Here is a 13,932-nt window from a genome sequence, read left to right on the forward strand (position 1 = left end):
TTTGCATAGCCTATTCCTAATACAGCAGCCTCTTTAACAGTCGTTGTACAATCATTTTGGATCCTTGCAATATAGACCTCAAGATCTTGACCAGTGCAGTCCTAGTTGTCTAAGACTTCCCAAAATGTGGGAATTGGTGTCCTTAGTTTCTGCAGGTAGGTCCCAAGTGCTCTAGCTGGCAGAGGCTGCAACCATCCTAGTGGGAGGCGGCAGACCCAAGCAACTATACCGAGTATTTACATATGTATTCGCCATGCAAGCATGACTGAACGCTTTTAGCTAGTAGAGTGAGGATCGCGGGGTAATACGAAAACACAACTATAACACTGTTGGTATAAGTTTGTTTCTTAGGCTAGAGACAATAAGCCCTCCTTATAGGGGCATTTTATCCCACAAAGAGTGCCTAAAAAGTAGCTGCCCAGGAGATTTAGCCTACTAGGGTACAGCTGTAACTAGATATACTCGCGGTGTTAGGTGCTTTTATGAGACCTGAAAGATTGTTAGAATCATATTATTCTCCAAATAATATAACCGTGATGTATATTTTAGACTAGCACAAATTTAGTAAGCAGACTATCTACTATAGAAACCTTACTTTTATATATACTGCCTTTTACCACTCTAGTAATCCTAAACCGCCGCCTATAGTTAGTTTTATAGAGCTTGCTAAAATGGAATATAGAAGTTGGTGGCTTGTTGTATAGTCTATAGAAGTAATATGGTTTATCCTGTAGCTTAGGCTTATTAAAACTAAGCTCCCTGGTGAATCCGCGGTGTAAGCCTACCAGTCCTATAAGCTGCACAAGAGCGTTGAGAAAACGGCTGCCACTTTCACCCCTAAAATGGAGTGCCTTGAAACACTAGGCCAATTCGTGGTTATCCTTATTGTCCTCGTCCTACAATCTAGGGTGAGGGATCAAGGTCTTTTACCTTGATCAGAATAGGTACCCCAGCCAACTCATCCTCAGGCACTTAACTTATTCAATTTCTGGACGACAATTATAGTTCGTAGAACATGATAGGGAACCGAAATATCGTATGGTCGCATACGACTTTATTGGACATGGAGAAAAACTATAAAGCATGACTTCGATAAGGTCTATAATTCTTCCCGTCCCATGTCCGCGCGAGAACGCTCAGGTTTCAACAAGCAATGCGGCGGTATCTCCATGGCCATTTGCAAGCGCTAGTTGCCGTGCCGTCCTCCCAGCGTTATCTGTCACCAGGGTAGCGGCGCCATGTTGCAATAGAAGTTGCGCAGTTGAAGTACATCCCCATTTGCCTGCCTCGTGTAAAGCAGTCGTCCCGGCCGCGTCCACTGCACTCACATCTGCACCAGCAGCAAGGAGCGCTCGTATGATGTCGTCATGTCCCCAAGCAGCAGCCCGATGGAGTGCTGTAGTTCCTCTTTCGTCTGCGGACGAGGCATCGGCTCCAAATTCGAGAAGATGACTTACCAGACTGCCATGTCCTTTACTGGAAGCCATTTGCAATGCCGTGACTAAATGGTTGTCGGAGGCGGAGGCGGAGGCGCCAGATGTGAGGAGTAAGAGGGTAACTATTTCGTGGCCGCCAGTAACAGCATGTATGAGAGGCGTTGTACCAGCAGCATCTTGAGCAGAAGGATCTGCTCCAGCAGCGAGAAGTTGCTCAGAAATCGACTCGTGCCCGGCCGATGCGGCCCAGCGTAAGGCTGTGGTGCCCGCAGAATCTCTCATAGAAACGTCTGCACCAGCTTCGATTAGAAGACGCACAACTGCCTCGTGCGTACCATGTGCTGCGAGTATTACCGGCGTCGATCCGTCATCTGATTGTACTGAAGCATCGGCACCGGCGGCCAGCAGCCTCCTGGTAATTGCTTCATGGCCACCAGCAGCCGCGCAATGCAGTGTGGATATTCCGTCGATGGCCGGAGCGAAAATATCGGCGCCGGCATCGATTAGCAACTCTGCTATTGTCGAGTGTCCGCCAAGTAATGCTTTGTGTAGAGCTGTGAAGCCATGGTGTGTTGCCGTCACACTTACGCCAACATCAATCAAGAACCTCACAACAGCCTCGTTCCCGAGCGAGGCGGCAGATACCACGGCCGCGGAGCTGTCCGCACCAGCTGCGTGTAACAAGCGAATCGCCTCTAGAGTTCCTCCATCTGTCGCCCACAAAATTGGCGTTGTTTGATCCTCAGCCGCAGCAGATGCGTCAGCACCAGCGTCGAGTAGAAGCTTCAATACTGTGATATGCTCGTCTGTTCGGCCTCCGGCTGCCCAGTGTAGCGCGGTAGCCCCCAGTTGATCCACGGCTGTAACAGAGGCTTGATGTTGCAGAAGCAGACGTGCGAGCCTGGGATCTCCTTGCGCAGCAATGATATGTAGCGCTGTTTCTCCTCCAATGCCCGAACAGTTGATGTCAGCTCCATCTGCAAGAACTCTCATGGCCTGCTCCTGGTCACCATTTAATGCGGCTTTATGTAGTGTTGGAATGGGGTATCCAGGATCCCGAAAGTACATTCGGGCGTGGAACGGGTATAAACAAGAGGTGTCTACCCCGACGCTGCTCATGATATCCCCAAGGATGAATGACATGATTGGGTCTGGGAGGCGAGCAATGTCGGATGCTGAGCTGATAAAGTTAGCGGAGAGTTGGAGGCAAGAAGGAAGGGAATTGTCTCAATGTTGATATATATCCATAGCTCCTCTGCCATTGAGGGGATGGGATATTGTAAGTCTCAAGTTACAACCTAGAAGTGCTGCCTAAGTGTCGGACTCGTGGTCATGTCTGGCACAAACACGACTGCAGATGGTTGGTTCACCAAAAATGCAGCTTCCAGTGGTTCGGAACCGTGAATTTTGTTTGCAGGTGAGCCACATCCACTTCAAGGTTAACTTTAAAAAGACGAGTCAGCTTGCTCCATCACTTTCAGTTGAGAATGCAGATAGATCCCTGACCCTGACCTTGACAAAACGTACTCGGCCAAACACCGATTGGCTCCCGCACAGAGTTCCACCAACTTAGACGTCTTGTACCCTGTTCAGATTCCTGATTAGCCCAAATTTCGCACAGGTATCTTCTGTTGGTCCAGGGGTTCTCTGGCAAAGCCAGGATGGCTGATCACCCACCACTAGCAGCTCTAAGCACAATTGTTTCACGCCCTCTAGCCCACAATGTGGTGTATTTCATCTTTCTGCTACAAGGAGTTAACAAACAGACACTCACTCCCACATAAAACGCGGACCAAATTGGATCAATTTCACTTCGTGGTTTGCAAGGAGGGGTATGGAACTACAAGCAGACACAACTGGTTCTCAGCTGGTACGGAATTTTCTGCTTTACAAACATAATATATTTTGTTGGCCCAAAACGAACACACCCAAGAGCTCAGAGTGGCCCGCGAAATACTGCACTTACACGCAGCTTGTCAGCAATTTAGTCTAGATTATTACTTCCTTTTAGTCTAAATAGTCAGAATCCTTCTAATTGCCTAGATTAAATGGTATTTAATCTTTAATTGCTTTAGTCTTCCCGGAAGACTTTAGCAGTGTTGTTTGGTGGTGCACCTCCGTGAGGTGCAGCCGGCAGCAAAGGAAGGTACCCTTAGTCAACAAGGGATTTAGTAAACAAGCATTAGATGCATTAAGTAAATAGCTCTAGTTAAGAAAATCGCGGTTAAGTCTGTTAATTAAATGTCTGGCTAAAGGGGGAAGAACCTCCCTTTTATCTGTGTGCTAGCTATAAGATCAAATGAAAACACCAAGTCCCTTTTTCCTATCCACTTGTCAGGCCCCCAAGTGTGAGCAATTCCGCCCACATAATATCCTTTACGTTAGTTTTATGCTACATGTCTATTTATCTAATAAGCTATAGCCTTAATATTAAGCTAGAGCTATTTAGGCTAGAATTGCTTAACCTTAGAAGATAATCACAAGTTAATTAATAAGCTAAGAATAATAAAGTAGCTTGGGAAAAATCTCGCTATAGCTAGAAAACAAAATAGAGCGAGTACTTTAAGTAGCTACTGCAGCTCTAATCGGTAAAATCTATAACTAGCTCTATTAGCAAAATAAAGTAAAAAGCTACCCTATATAATAGCAAAAGCTAAAGTGGAATACTATAATAACTGGGATTCCTCACGGGTAAACTAGGCAAGGTTTATATTAGCAGAAACATTTATATCAGTTAGTCTAAGCAGTTAGACATTATATTAGTAATAGATTATAGACTATAACTAGTAATTAGTATAGCTACTTAAAGTATTTCTTGGAATTATACTAAAGATTATTATTAAGAGCTAAAGACTAAAAGCTATCTGTTGCTTCCACCGCCGTCTTTGGCGGTGGAGCCAGTAGCCTGCGAATGGCTTCAAATAGTGGCTAAAATAGACCTCACGTGAGCAGGCTTTAACACCAACACAGGCGTACGTTATCTATAGCTAGATGAATTTAACAAGCATTAATCAACCAGTTACAAGTACCCTAAACCGCGTGATAATTATCACCCGAATAGAAGCCTTGCGCTTCCAACACTAATCAGTGGTTGCAAAACCACAGAACAGCAAGGAACATAAGAAGAGATAGATCTCTGCCTCACCCTGTAGACTTTCTATGCTACCCAAAGGAAATTAACGCGAGTGCTGCTGCTGCTCTTTTGCGTACTGTCGCCGCGCCTCAAATTAATACCTTCATCGTCTATCACAAGAAAACGTTTTCTACATAGGAACATTATTACCCACGAGTTATTAACTTGATCGCTGATCTTTGTCTCCTCGTCCTGGAAAACACAACCGAGAAGCTCCTATTTAACCCTAAATCCCCTAAGCTCTAATCCCCCTAGATTTACCTATCTAGGATTATCCCTTTTATCTCCCCCTTCTTATCTCCCATTTCAATCATCACTATGGCAGAAGATAACAATGCCGTGTCCCTCCAAGGAGACCAAGATATTGCTAGCCCGCCTCATTTTGACCCTAATCTATATGATCCTAATAAGCTAACCACACCCTATAACTTTAACTTAAGCAAACCTACTATAAAGAAAGTTAACAACGCTATTATCTGGGCCACTAATTATTACTGGGAACGTTAACAGAACTCCCATGATATATAGCAGTGCCTTATTGATGACTTTGCTGACTGGAACCATAGCCACTTTAACCGCTCGAGAAAGGTTATCCTTTGTGACTTCCGCGATACCCTCCGTAAAAAGGGGGTTTACGTAAGGAAGGAAGACCGCCTCCTAATCGTTAACGCTGTCATAGAAGCTGTGAATTCCCCAGGCTTCCCTATATGGCCAGACGATGACCCAGAACGCCCTTCACAATCCGAACGCCCTCCACGATCTTCTATACCTCTACTACGTCAATTAACAACAGAACACATCATAATATCACCCCAAGAGCCCCGAGAGCAACCGGAAACCCATCAACCTAACGGTATCGTGACTATAAAGACAACAGCACCTTCCACGACCCAAGCTTCCGAGAAAATCAATACACCTCCCACATTGGCCCTAACGCCTCCACCAATACCGTCTTCAAATGGAGAAGTAACCCCTAACCTACTTAGACGGCTAGATAGTCTTTCTAAAAGCTATCAGGAAAGCGATAAGTTTTCCGGCCGAGAATATGATTTTCTCCTGACAAAAGTCAATCTATTCATTGACAAATGCCAACGGATTGACTATCCAAAGGATCAACTCGCCTGTGCCACCCCAATTATGCTTACTAGACCTACTTACCAGTACTACCTTAACAATCTAGCTAACAAAGGAAAGAGTTATAATGAACTTATCTATGCTCTCCAAAAGAGGTACAAAACAGAAGCAATCCGAGACCGATATCTCCGCGAATGGGAAGGCCTTAATCTCGCTATAATTACCAGCTAACGGCTTATAATTGCACTCGCGCCCTCTCTCTTCCAACGAGGAATTATCCTCTGGATAAGGGATATTACCCAAGCCTATGTGCAATCTTAAACACCTCTCCAAAGGACAATTATCGCAAAGATTCCTAAGCAACTCCGCGGTAGATACCTAGAAGGCACCATCATGGTAGTAGTTAAACCGTTATACGGAATACCAGAAGCCGGCACCTACTGGTGGGCGACTTATTCCACCCACCATCGAGAAAAGCTAAAGATAACGACCTTGACTTACGACCCATGCCTGCTAATCTCAGAATGCGATAAGTTTAGTATCATTGGGATGCAAACCGATGACACACTTGGACTTAGTGACAAATAGTTCTCTAATCTTGAAGAGGAAGAGCTCCAGAAGGCAGCTTTTGCAGCAAAGCCAAAGGAAGTCCTTAAGGTGGAAAAGCCACTCACTTTTAATAGCTGCCGAATCTCTCTTAACGCCGATGGAAGCATTATGATAACCCAGAAAGGACAGGCTTTAAAGCTTCAGATTCTAACAACCAATTAGGAATATATTGAGCAACAAGCCTGCGGCGCATATCTCGCTAGTATCTGCCAACCAGAGGCAGCCTTTGACCTTTCAGTTGCTACCCAACAAAAGGAACTATCTAGCGATAACTTTAAACGTCTAGGATGCTGTATCCAGTGGCAGATTAATAACCTAGGTAGAGGCCTAAAATGTATACTATTTAACCTCGATAAAGCAAAGCTTTTTGTGTTTGTTAATGGCTCTTTTGCTAACAACAAAGATCTGAGTTCCCAGCTGGGATACATTATCGTTATCGGTACAGAAGAAGAGACCAATAATGGCGAAATGCTCGTTAAAGGCAACATTATCACGTACTCTTCAACCAAGTCAAAGAGAGTTACGCGAAGTGCCCTAGCCTCTGAGCTTTATAGCATGGTTTAAGGCACAGACATTGGATACGCGATAGCCTCGACTTTAAAGCTCATCACAAAACAACTGGGAATTCCAGACATCCCCACGATCCTTCTCACGGACTCGTATTCCCTATATGAGTGCCTTGTTAAGCTCGGCACAACCAAAGAGAAGAGGCTCATAATAGATATCATGGCTCTCCGACAGTTATACAAGCGCCGCAAAGTCCATAAAGTCAGATGGATCAACGGAGGAGATAACCCGGCAGACGCAATAACGAAAGCATTGCCAAATCACGCGTTAAGAACCCTTATTAACAAGAATAAGATCGCGATACAAGTGGAAGGCTGGGTAGAGAGGAAGAAGGACGAAAAGTGAGGGAATTACCGTGGCCAAATTGTTAGGATATAGCCACCACGGTATAAGGTAAGAATACAAGAAAACTTGGCTTTAGAATAGAGGAATTTGCCTCTAGTGTGTACGCCTTTAACAGGTGTCTTGTTTTATTTTGTTTTTAAATGAATTAAGGCCTTAAAGAGAGAAGCTGCCAGTGTTGCTTCCACCGCCGTCTTTAGCGGTGGAGCTAGTAGCCTGCAAATGGCTTTAAACAGTGGCTAAAACAGACCTCACGTGAGCAGGCTTTAACACTAACACAGGCGTACGTTATCTATAGCTAGATGAATTCAACAAGCATCAATCAACCAGTTACGAGTACCCCAAACCGCGTGATAATTATCACCCGAATAGAAGCCTTGCGCTTCCAACACTATCTAAGAAAAGAAAATTTAGGGTGCCTATATACTATATAGCTTACTATAGATTACTTAGCTTATTATAATGCTTTTAGTAATCTATAGAATCTAGTTATACATAGAATTACTTATTTATTCTTAGTTTACTAACGTAGTTCACAAGCGAGCGGTCCACACAAGCGAGCGGTTTACCCTAAATTACACCAAAAAGCTAGTTTTTTTTATCCCTGCAAAAAAATCGCATTTATAGCGAAAATTTTAATACAGGGGATTTAACTACTAAATAAACCTAATTCTAGATTTTCTAAGCTTTAGGGTAGCTGGTTATTTAGAAGTCTAAAAATTCCTAATTTGCACTGTAAAAACCTTATTTATTTATTTATTTATTTATTTATACTAGTTAGCTACTTAAAGCTAATTAACCTAGTACTCCTACTAGCTTAGTTGTAGGGGAAAACCTATAATAGGAAGAAAAACCCTTACGCTGCGATAGTAATGCGGCTGCGCCCTGCTTCTAACTAGGAGTAGGGCTCTTATTATTGCGTAAAAGTTATTGCCTTTACGGCTAGTAATATCCTAGGTTATCTAGTAGATCCCCTAAGAGCTACTTTTCCTGCTAGTGCTGTGGCGGCAGCGTAAGAGTGGCGGGAAGTATAGGTAAGCTATACTTTATTTGTTATTAGTATATAGTTATAGGAGGCTGCTTAGGCGCGGTTAGAGCGATAGGGGGTTAGTGTGCTATAGCTGTTTGTATGCGGTTTTTAGTTCACTTTAGGCTTACCTTAAATTCACTTTAATAGTTCCTGCGATTAAGCTACACTGCTAGCTAGGATACTTAAGGCGGTTATTTTCCCTCTCTTTAGTCCTTCCTTTCTTCCCTTCTTTAACCTTTCCTATACATATATAGCTGGCCCTTTCTAAAGGGGGGGTTATTACTATTCCCTCTATTTCCCTACTTTCTTCTCCTTCCTGCTAGCAGCCTAGGGTTAGTCTAGTTATAGGCGTTTATTTGCGTGGTCTCTTACTAATGTCTTTGGTATAGATAAGGTTATTACTTCCTACTTACGCCCTATTGCTATCTTACTACCTATAGGTGTCTGCCTTATATGTTAGCCTATTACTTAGCAGCTTAGCTCTATAGTTATACTGCTAACTTTATGGCAGTATTAAAATACTATCTCTTTTATTGCCTAACTAGGTAAGTAGTTAGGGTCTAGGTTATTCCTAGCTCTATACTACTCTAGTAGTAGTATATACTAATCCTATTATTAGCTATTAATATTATGCCTCTATCTAAGAAGGGAACTCTATAGGTAAGGGGGGCTGCTTTGTGCTGCTCTAATTTTATATTGCTAATATGTTTTAGACTAATAGGAAGTATAAGAGCAAGCTTATAACTAAGGCCTAGGTTACTGCTTTTAAAGCGGCAGAGAGAATAGTAGGTTTTACTCTAGCTTTATATTATATATAGCTCTTATAATTCCTAGATTAATAGCTATTATTTAACCCTATATGCCCTATATCTTACTTATATCCTAGAGGCTTTTGCTAAGAATCTACCCTATGCCTACTAGTATAGTATTATGTCTGGTAAGTTTATCCCTTTATCCTTTATCTGCCCTATTGCTATAGCTAACCCTAGCAGGTAGAGGTACTAGTTATTTTAATTATAAGGTGCGTAAGAGTTCTTACACTAAGGTATATTATCTTAGGTCTATATTACTTACAGGTTACTAATAGCTTAGTAGGTTAAGGTTACTGCTAGTAATTAGGCTATAATAAACCTCCTTAAGGACTATCTTACTGCTATTACTGCTAGAGGGGATTAGGAGGTATAGTGCCTATTTATAGCTAGAGCATTACTAATGCTAATCTGTGTAGTTTCCTAATAGTTTCTATATTGCAGTAGAGCAGTTAAAGGGAAAGAGAACATTAAAGCGTTCTGCTATAGTAGTAGGTCTTATGCTAGATAGTAATGCTACTAACTATTATAAGGAGGTTATAGCTGCTACTAAGAGCTAGGCTGCTGCTACTGTAAAGATATACTATCTCCTCTAGGAGATTCTTAACTAGCTTAAGTAACTTAATAATACTATTTATACTACTGCTCTATCTTTATGCTTATACTGTATAGGTGCTACTAAGAACTCTAATAGTAGTGCTAGTAGTAGTAACTCTAGTTATGCCTTATATATGCCCTATTGCTTCTAAGCAGCAGGCAAGATAACTGCTTTTGCGTTAACTCTGCCTAGTTTCTAGAGCGCCTCTAGTGCTACTAGCAGGTCTAGGGCTACCTAGGGGTATTGTGACTATAGCGCTCTAGCATCTTTCTGCTTTTGCTTTTTATAGCTGTTATTTATAGTTAGTAGTTATAGCTGGTATAGCCGCGCTATTACCTGGTGTCTAGGTTATCTCTATTAATAAGATCTCTATTGCTTGTGCTAGGTGTTTATCTTACTCTATTGTGGGTGTCTACTGTAGGATTTTAGGTTGCTCTCTGGCTCTAGGTTAGTAGCTAGCCGGTCTAGGTGGGCCTTGCAAGTGTGTGGTTAGGGGGAGAGGCCTTAGGCATGTGCTTAGCCTACCTAGTCCTACTAGCTGCTTGCTACTAATATCTTTCTCCTAATGGGAGCTCCTTCCTTTCCTTCTTTTTCCTCCTTTTAAGCGTTTTATTTGTGTGTATTCTCCTTTCCTTCTAGCTGTATGCTACTATAGGCTCTCTGCTAGCCTCTCTACGCTATTATAGGGGCTATGCGGTAGCTATAGCGCGTTTCTTGTGTAGTCTTATTAGAGTTTTACTAATAGTTTAATTTGTAGGCTAGTTGCTATAAAGCATTACTTCCTGCCCTATTTCTGGTATATCTCCTAGGCGTCTCCTAAATTTATTATCTTGCTAATAGTTTTAGGAGAATTACTATATCTAATAATAGTGCTAGCAGCCTGCTTGCAGAGTAGGCGCTAAGCCTGTGTAGTCCCTATATAGTTCTATGTGTCCTATACCTCACCTAGATACTCTAAGCTGTAGCTAAGAATCTGCCTTAGTTCTATGTCTATACTAGCATGTTAAGTATATAGGGAGTCCTAAGGGGGGGTAATTATTGCCTAGCTAGGTCTAGGTCTAATGCGTATAGATGCCTCTAATAATTATGCTTACTGCTTGCTTTATAGTACTGCCTATATCTTAGTGTGTAATCTTCTAGTAGCTTCCTAGTTTTACGTTACTAATAGCTTATAGCTTAATATTTTAAATAAGTATTAGTTAGAGCTCCTTTCTTTCTTAGATATTATAACTAAGTACTGCGCTGCTCCTAGCTTATTTTAGGTAGGTCCTGCCCTGCTATATTTATATCTACCTGGTTAATTAGCGTGTAGGTCCTAATATATCTTATAGAGGTTATTAGGGACCTTCTCTGTGGTTATGATAAGGCGGAGGAGAGGTATTAGGTAGAGGTGGCAGCTGCTTGGGTCCTGCCTGGGAACTAAGTAGGGCCCTCTGCAGAGGAGAGGCAGCTACTTTAGGAGGTCCTAAATGAGATTTATAAGGTCTCTGTGTTTCTTTATTATTAGCATTATTATTAGTGTCTTTACTATGGGTATCTTGCGCTAGATCTACCCTAGTGCTCTTAGTTACACTTGTGCTATCTAAAGTTATTTATTTGTCTGCTAAGGTCTTATTGTTGCTGTGGTGGTTCCTACCTATCTCTGTTGTGGTGTGTATTGTGTTATCCCTGCCTTGCAAGCCTGTGTTATTGTGGTATTACTGTGATAGCCTTGCTATTGCCCTAGAGCATTGCTGTCTGTGACTAGGCCTAGCCTAGTTATTTGGCAAGCCTGTAATAGTGTATTTAGCTTGTGGCTAGGACCTATCTAGTGATACGTGCTGCTTGCGTGGGTTGGTTAAGTTGGTGGTATAGTTCTCTTTTGTTGCAGGGCTATTTAGGAGGCCTGTTAGTGCCGGCGCGTCGGCAGTGTGTAAAAACCTTAGTTTAACTATAAACTATAGATAGAAGCTACCCTAGAGTTTAATAAACTATCTAACTATTTTATAATAAACTCTATTTTTAGTAATATAGCTCTTTTTACCTATTAGGTAGCATTTTCTAGAAATCTAGTTTGTATGGGATTTTAGGGTGGACCGCTCGCTTGTGTGGACCGCTCGCTTGTGGACTACGTTACTACTAACTTCTCATTAGATAATTCCACATCAATCTGACAGGTTGCGCATCATAACTTGACTTGCCACACTCGCTATATTGCTACCTCTTTCTCTCGTGCTTAGTTTCTGACTTTACGTCTAGCAATCTTCTTGCTTTATATACTCTTTGAAATTATTCTACTCCTAAACGGCTGAGTTCTCCTTTAGTAATAGTTATACTGCCTTCTTAGTGTCGATGGGCTTTTGTAGCTCTCTACTTCTAAAACTGGCAAACAATCTTGGGAAAAATATTATGGAGAGAACCAAACACGGGCGGACTTTTAGTTGACAAAGGAAACGCCCTTCATAGAAGAAGCAACGAAATGGGACATCATCGCCTATGCAATTAGATTTACTGTACTAGTTCTATCCCCTTTTCCATGCTTCTGCGTGCCTGCATAGTCCATTGCACCAACCAATTTACGGTTACATGATCCGTATCTGTGGACCCTTTGAAAAGTTTGGACCAGCGTAGATTACTCGCTCTCCGCCCATTTCTAGGTCCGCTTCGATATCGAGGAGTCGGTTATACTTGGAAACTCTCTCACCTCGAGCTGGCGCTCCGGATTTGATATGGCCGGTGCCAAGGCCGACTACCAGGTCGGCAATGAAGTCGTCTGTTGTCTCCCCAGATCGGTGCGATACGAAAACACCCCATCCCAATTTGAAAGCGCAGTTAGCCCTAGCCATTCTCGTGTTAGCCTGTAGAAGAGTTAGCTGTTCTGCTTACTTACGCTGCTATAGCCTCTGAAACAGTCCCTATCTGATTTAATTTCAACAACACTGCGTTGCATGCGCGCTCTTCCGCAGCAACTTTGATGCGCTCTACATTCGTGCAGAGCAAGTCGTCCCCGACGAGCTCAATTTTACACTCGTGGTTGAATTCTGTCCAACTTGGCCAGTCATCTTCCGCAAATGGATCCTCGAGCAAAACAAGTGGATATTTCCCAATAATATCTTTGTAAAGCTGTTGCATCTCCTTCGAAGTGCGAACGTCGTTAATTGAATCATCCTTAAAGGAGAGGTCGTACATTCCCGAATTTTTGTCATGAAACTCTGAAGATGCAGGGTCACAGGCAAACTTGATACGACCAGTGTGGCCTGATTTTTCAACAGCCGCCGTGAGCAGGTCCAGTCCATGTTCCAAAGAAGTGATGGGAGGTGCAAAGCCGCCCTCGTCACCAAGACCGGTGGCTGAGGAATATGTTAGACACACTTTGTCTTGACACTTTGTCTTGACAGGGAAGGCCAGCTAGCTCACCTAGGGCTCCAAAACGCTCTGCAATAATCGCTTTAAGTGCATGGTAGACTTCTGCAGCCAGGCGAAGTCCCTCGCGAAAGGAGCTGGCTGCTGTTGGGGCAATCATAAGTTCCTGGAATGCCATGGTATTTCCAGAGTGGACACCTCCGTTTAATACATTGAGGAACGGAACAGGAAGAATATAAGGGCCTTCTATTCTGGCTTCCTGCCGCAAGAATTCATATAAGGGAACATTCTATCAACAGATATGAGTATTACTGAGAGAAGGGAAGTTTGGGTAAATGACACACCTTGGCCGCTGCGCCGGCTCTGGCACATGCCATGCTAATTCCGAGTATGGCATTTGCGCCAAATCTAGACTTATCGGCTGTACCATCTAGCCGCGTCATGAATTTGTCAATGTCTTTCAGTTGCGTCTTTGGGTCAAGTCCACTCTCAAGCAAAGCTGGTCCTATAACCTTCTCGACGTTGGCAACAGCACGAGTGGTGCCCATCCCGCCATATCGTGATGTGTCCCCATCTCTAAGCTCAAGAGCTTCATGCTTTCCAGTCGATGCCCCTGAGGGGACAAGAGCGCGAAAGATGCCTACGAGCATAAGCCGTTAGCACTTACGTACCGCTGATCGCCGTAAAACATACCGTGGGATGTGGTAACTGCCACTTGCACAGTCGGCCTACCACGAGAATCGAGTCGTTCTGCTGCTGTAATGGATTCAATCATGGCGGATTTGTCCTATTGTAACTCTTGGTATGCTTGATAGTTTGTGTGAAGTTGATTCTTTCCTTTAAATCGACCAAGACGTGATTGTAGTCAGAACGACGTCACTAAATTATTCACTTATCAATGTATAGGCAACTATGAGCAGTCTCCAATATATCCGGAATATCCGACCCAGTAACATGTAACACTCAGCTGAATTTTGGCTTTATTGTAATAG

At 43.0% G+C, this 13,932-nt stretch overlaps 2 protein-coding genes across 2 annotated transcripts; both read right to left on the reverse strand.

The window, feature by feature from the left end:
* Positions 1 to 1,136: 1,136 nt before the first annotated feature.
* Positions 1,137 to 2,579, reverse strand: VFPPC_11281 (ankyrin repeats (3 copies) domain-containing protein; the record flags this gene model as incomplete). The annotated part of the gene is made up of 1 exon (XM_018289519.1): positions 1,137 to 2,579. The coding sequence occupies one exon, from the start codon at positions 2,577 to 2,579 to the stop codon at positions 1,137 to 1,139; it is 1,443 nt and encodes a 480-aa protein (XP_018136679.1).
* Positions 2,580 to 12,159: 9,580 nt separating this feature from the next.
* On the reverse strand, positions 12,160 to 13,715 carry VFPPC_14899 (enolase; the record flags this gene model as incomplete). The annotated part of the gene is made up of 5 exons (XM_018292667.1): positions 12,160 to 12,415; positions 12,468 to 12,927; positions 12,995 to 13,229; positions 13,285 to 13,580; positions 13,634 to 13,715. The coding sequence occupies 5 exons, from the start codon at positions 13,713 to 13,715 to the stop codon at positions 12,160 to 12,162; spliced, it is 1,329 nt and encodes a 442-aa protein (XP_018136677.1).
* Positions 13,716 to 13,932: the final 217 nt, after the last annotated feature.

This window comes from Pochonia chlamydosporia (genome assembly GCF_001653235.2).
Source record: "Pochonia chlamydosporia 170 chromosome Unknown PCv3seq00017, whole genome shotgun sequence".
Classification (NCBI taxonomy): Eukaryota; Fungi; Ascomycota; class Sordariomycetes; order Hypocreales; family Clavicipitaceae; genus Pochonia; species Pochonia chlamydosporia.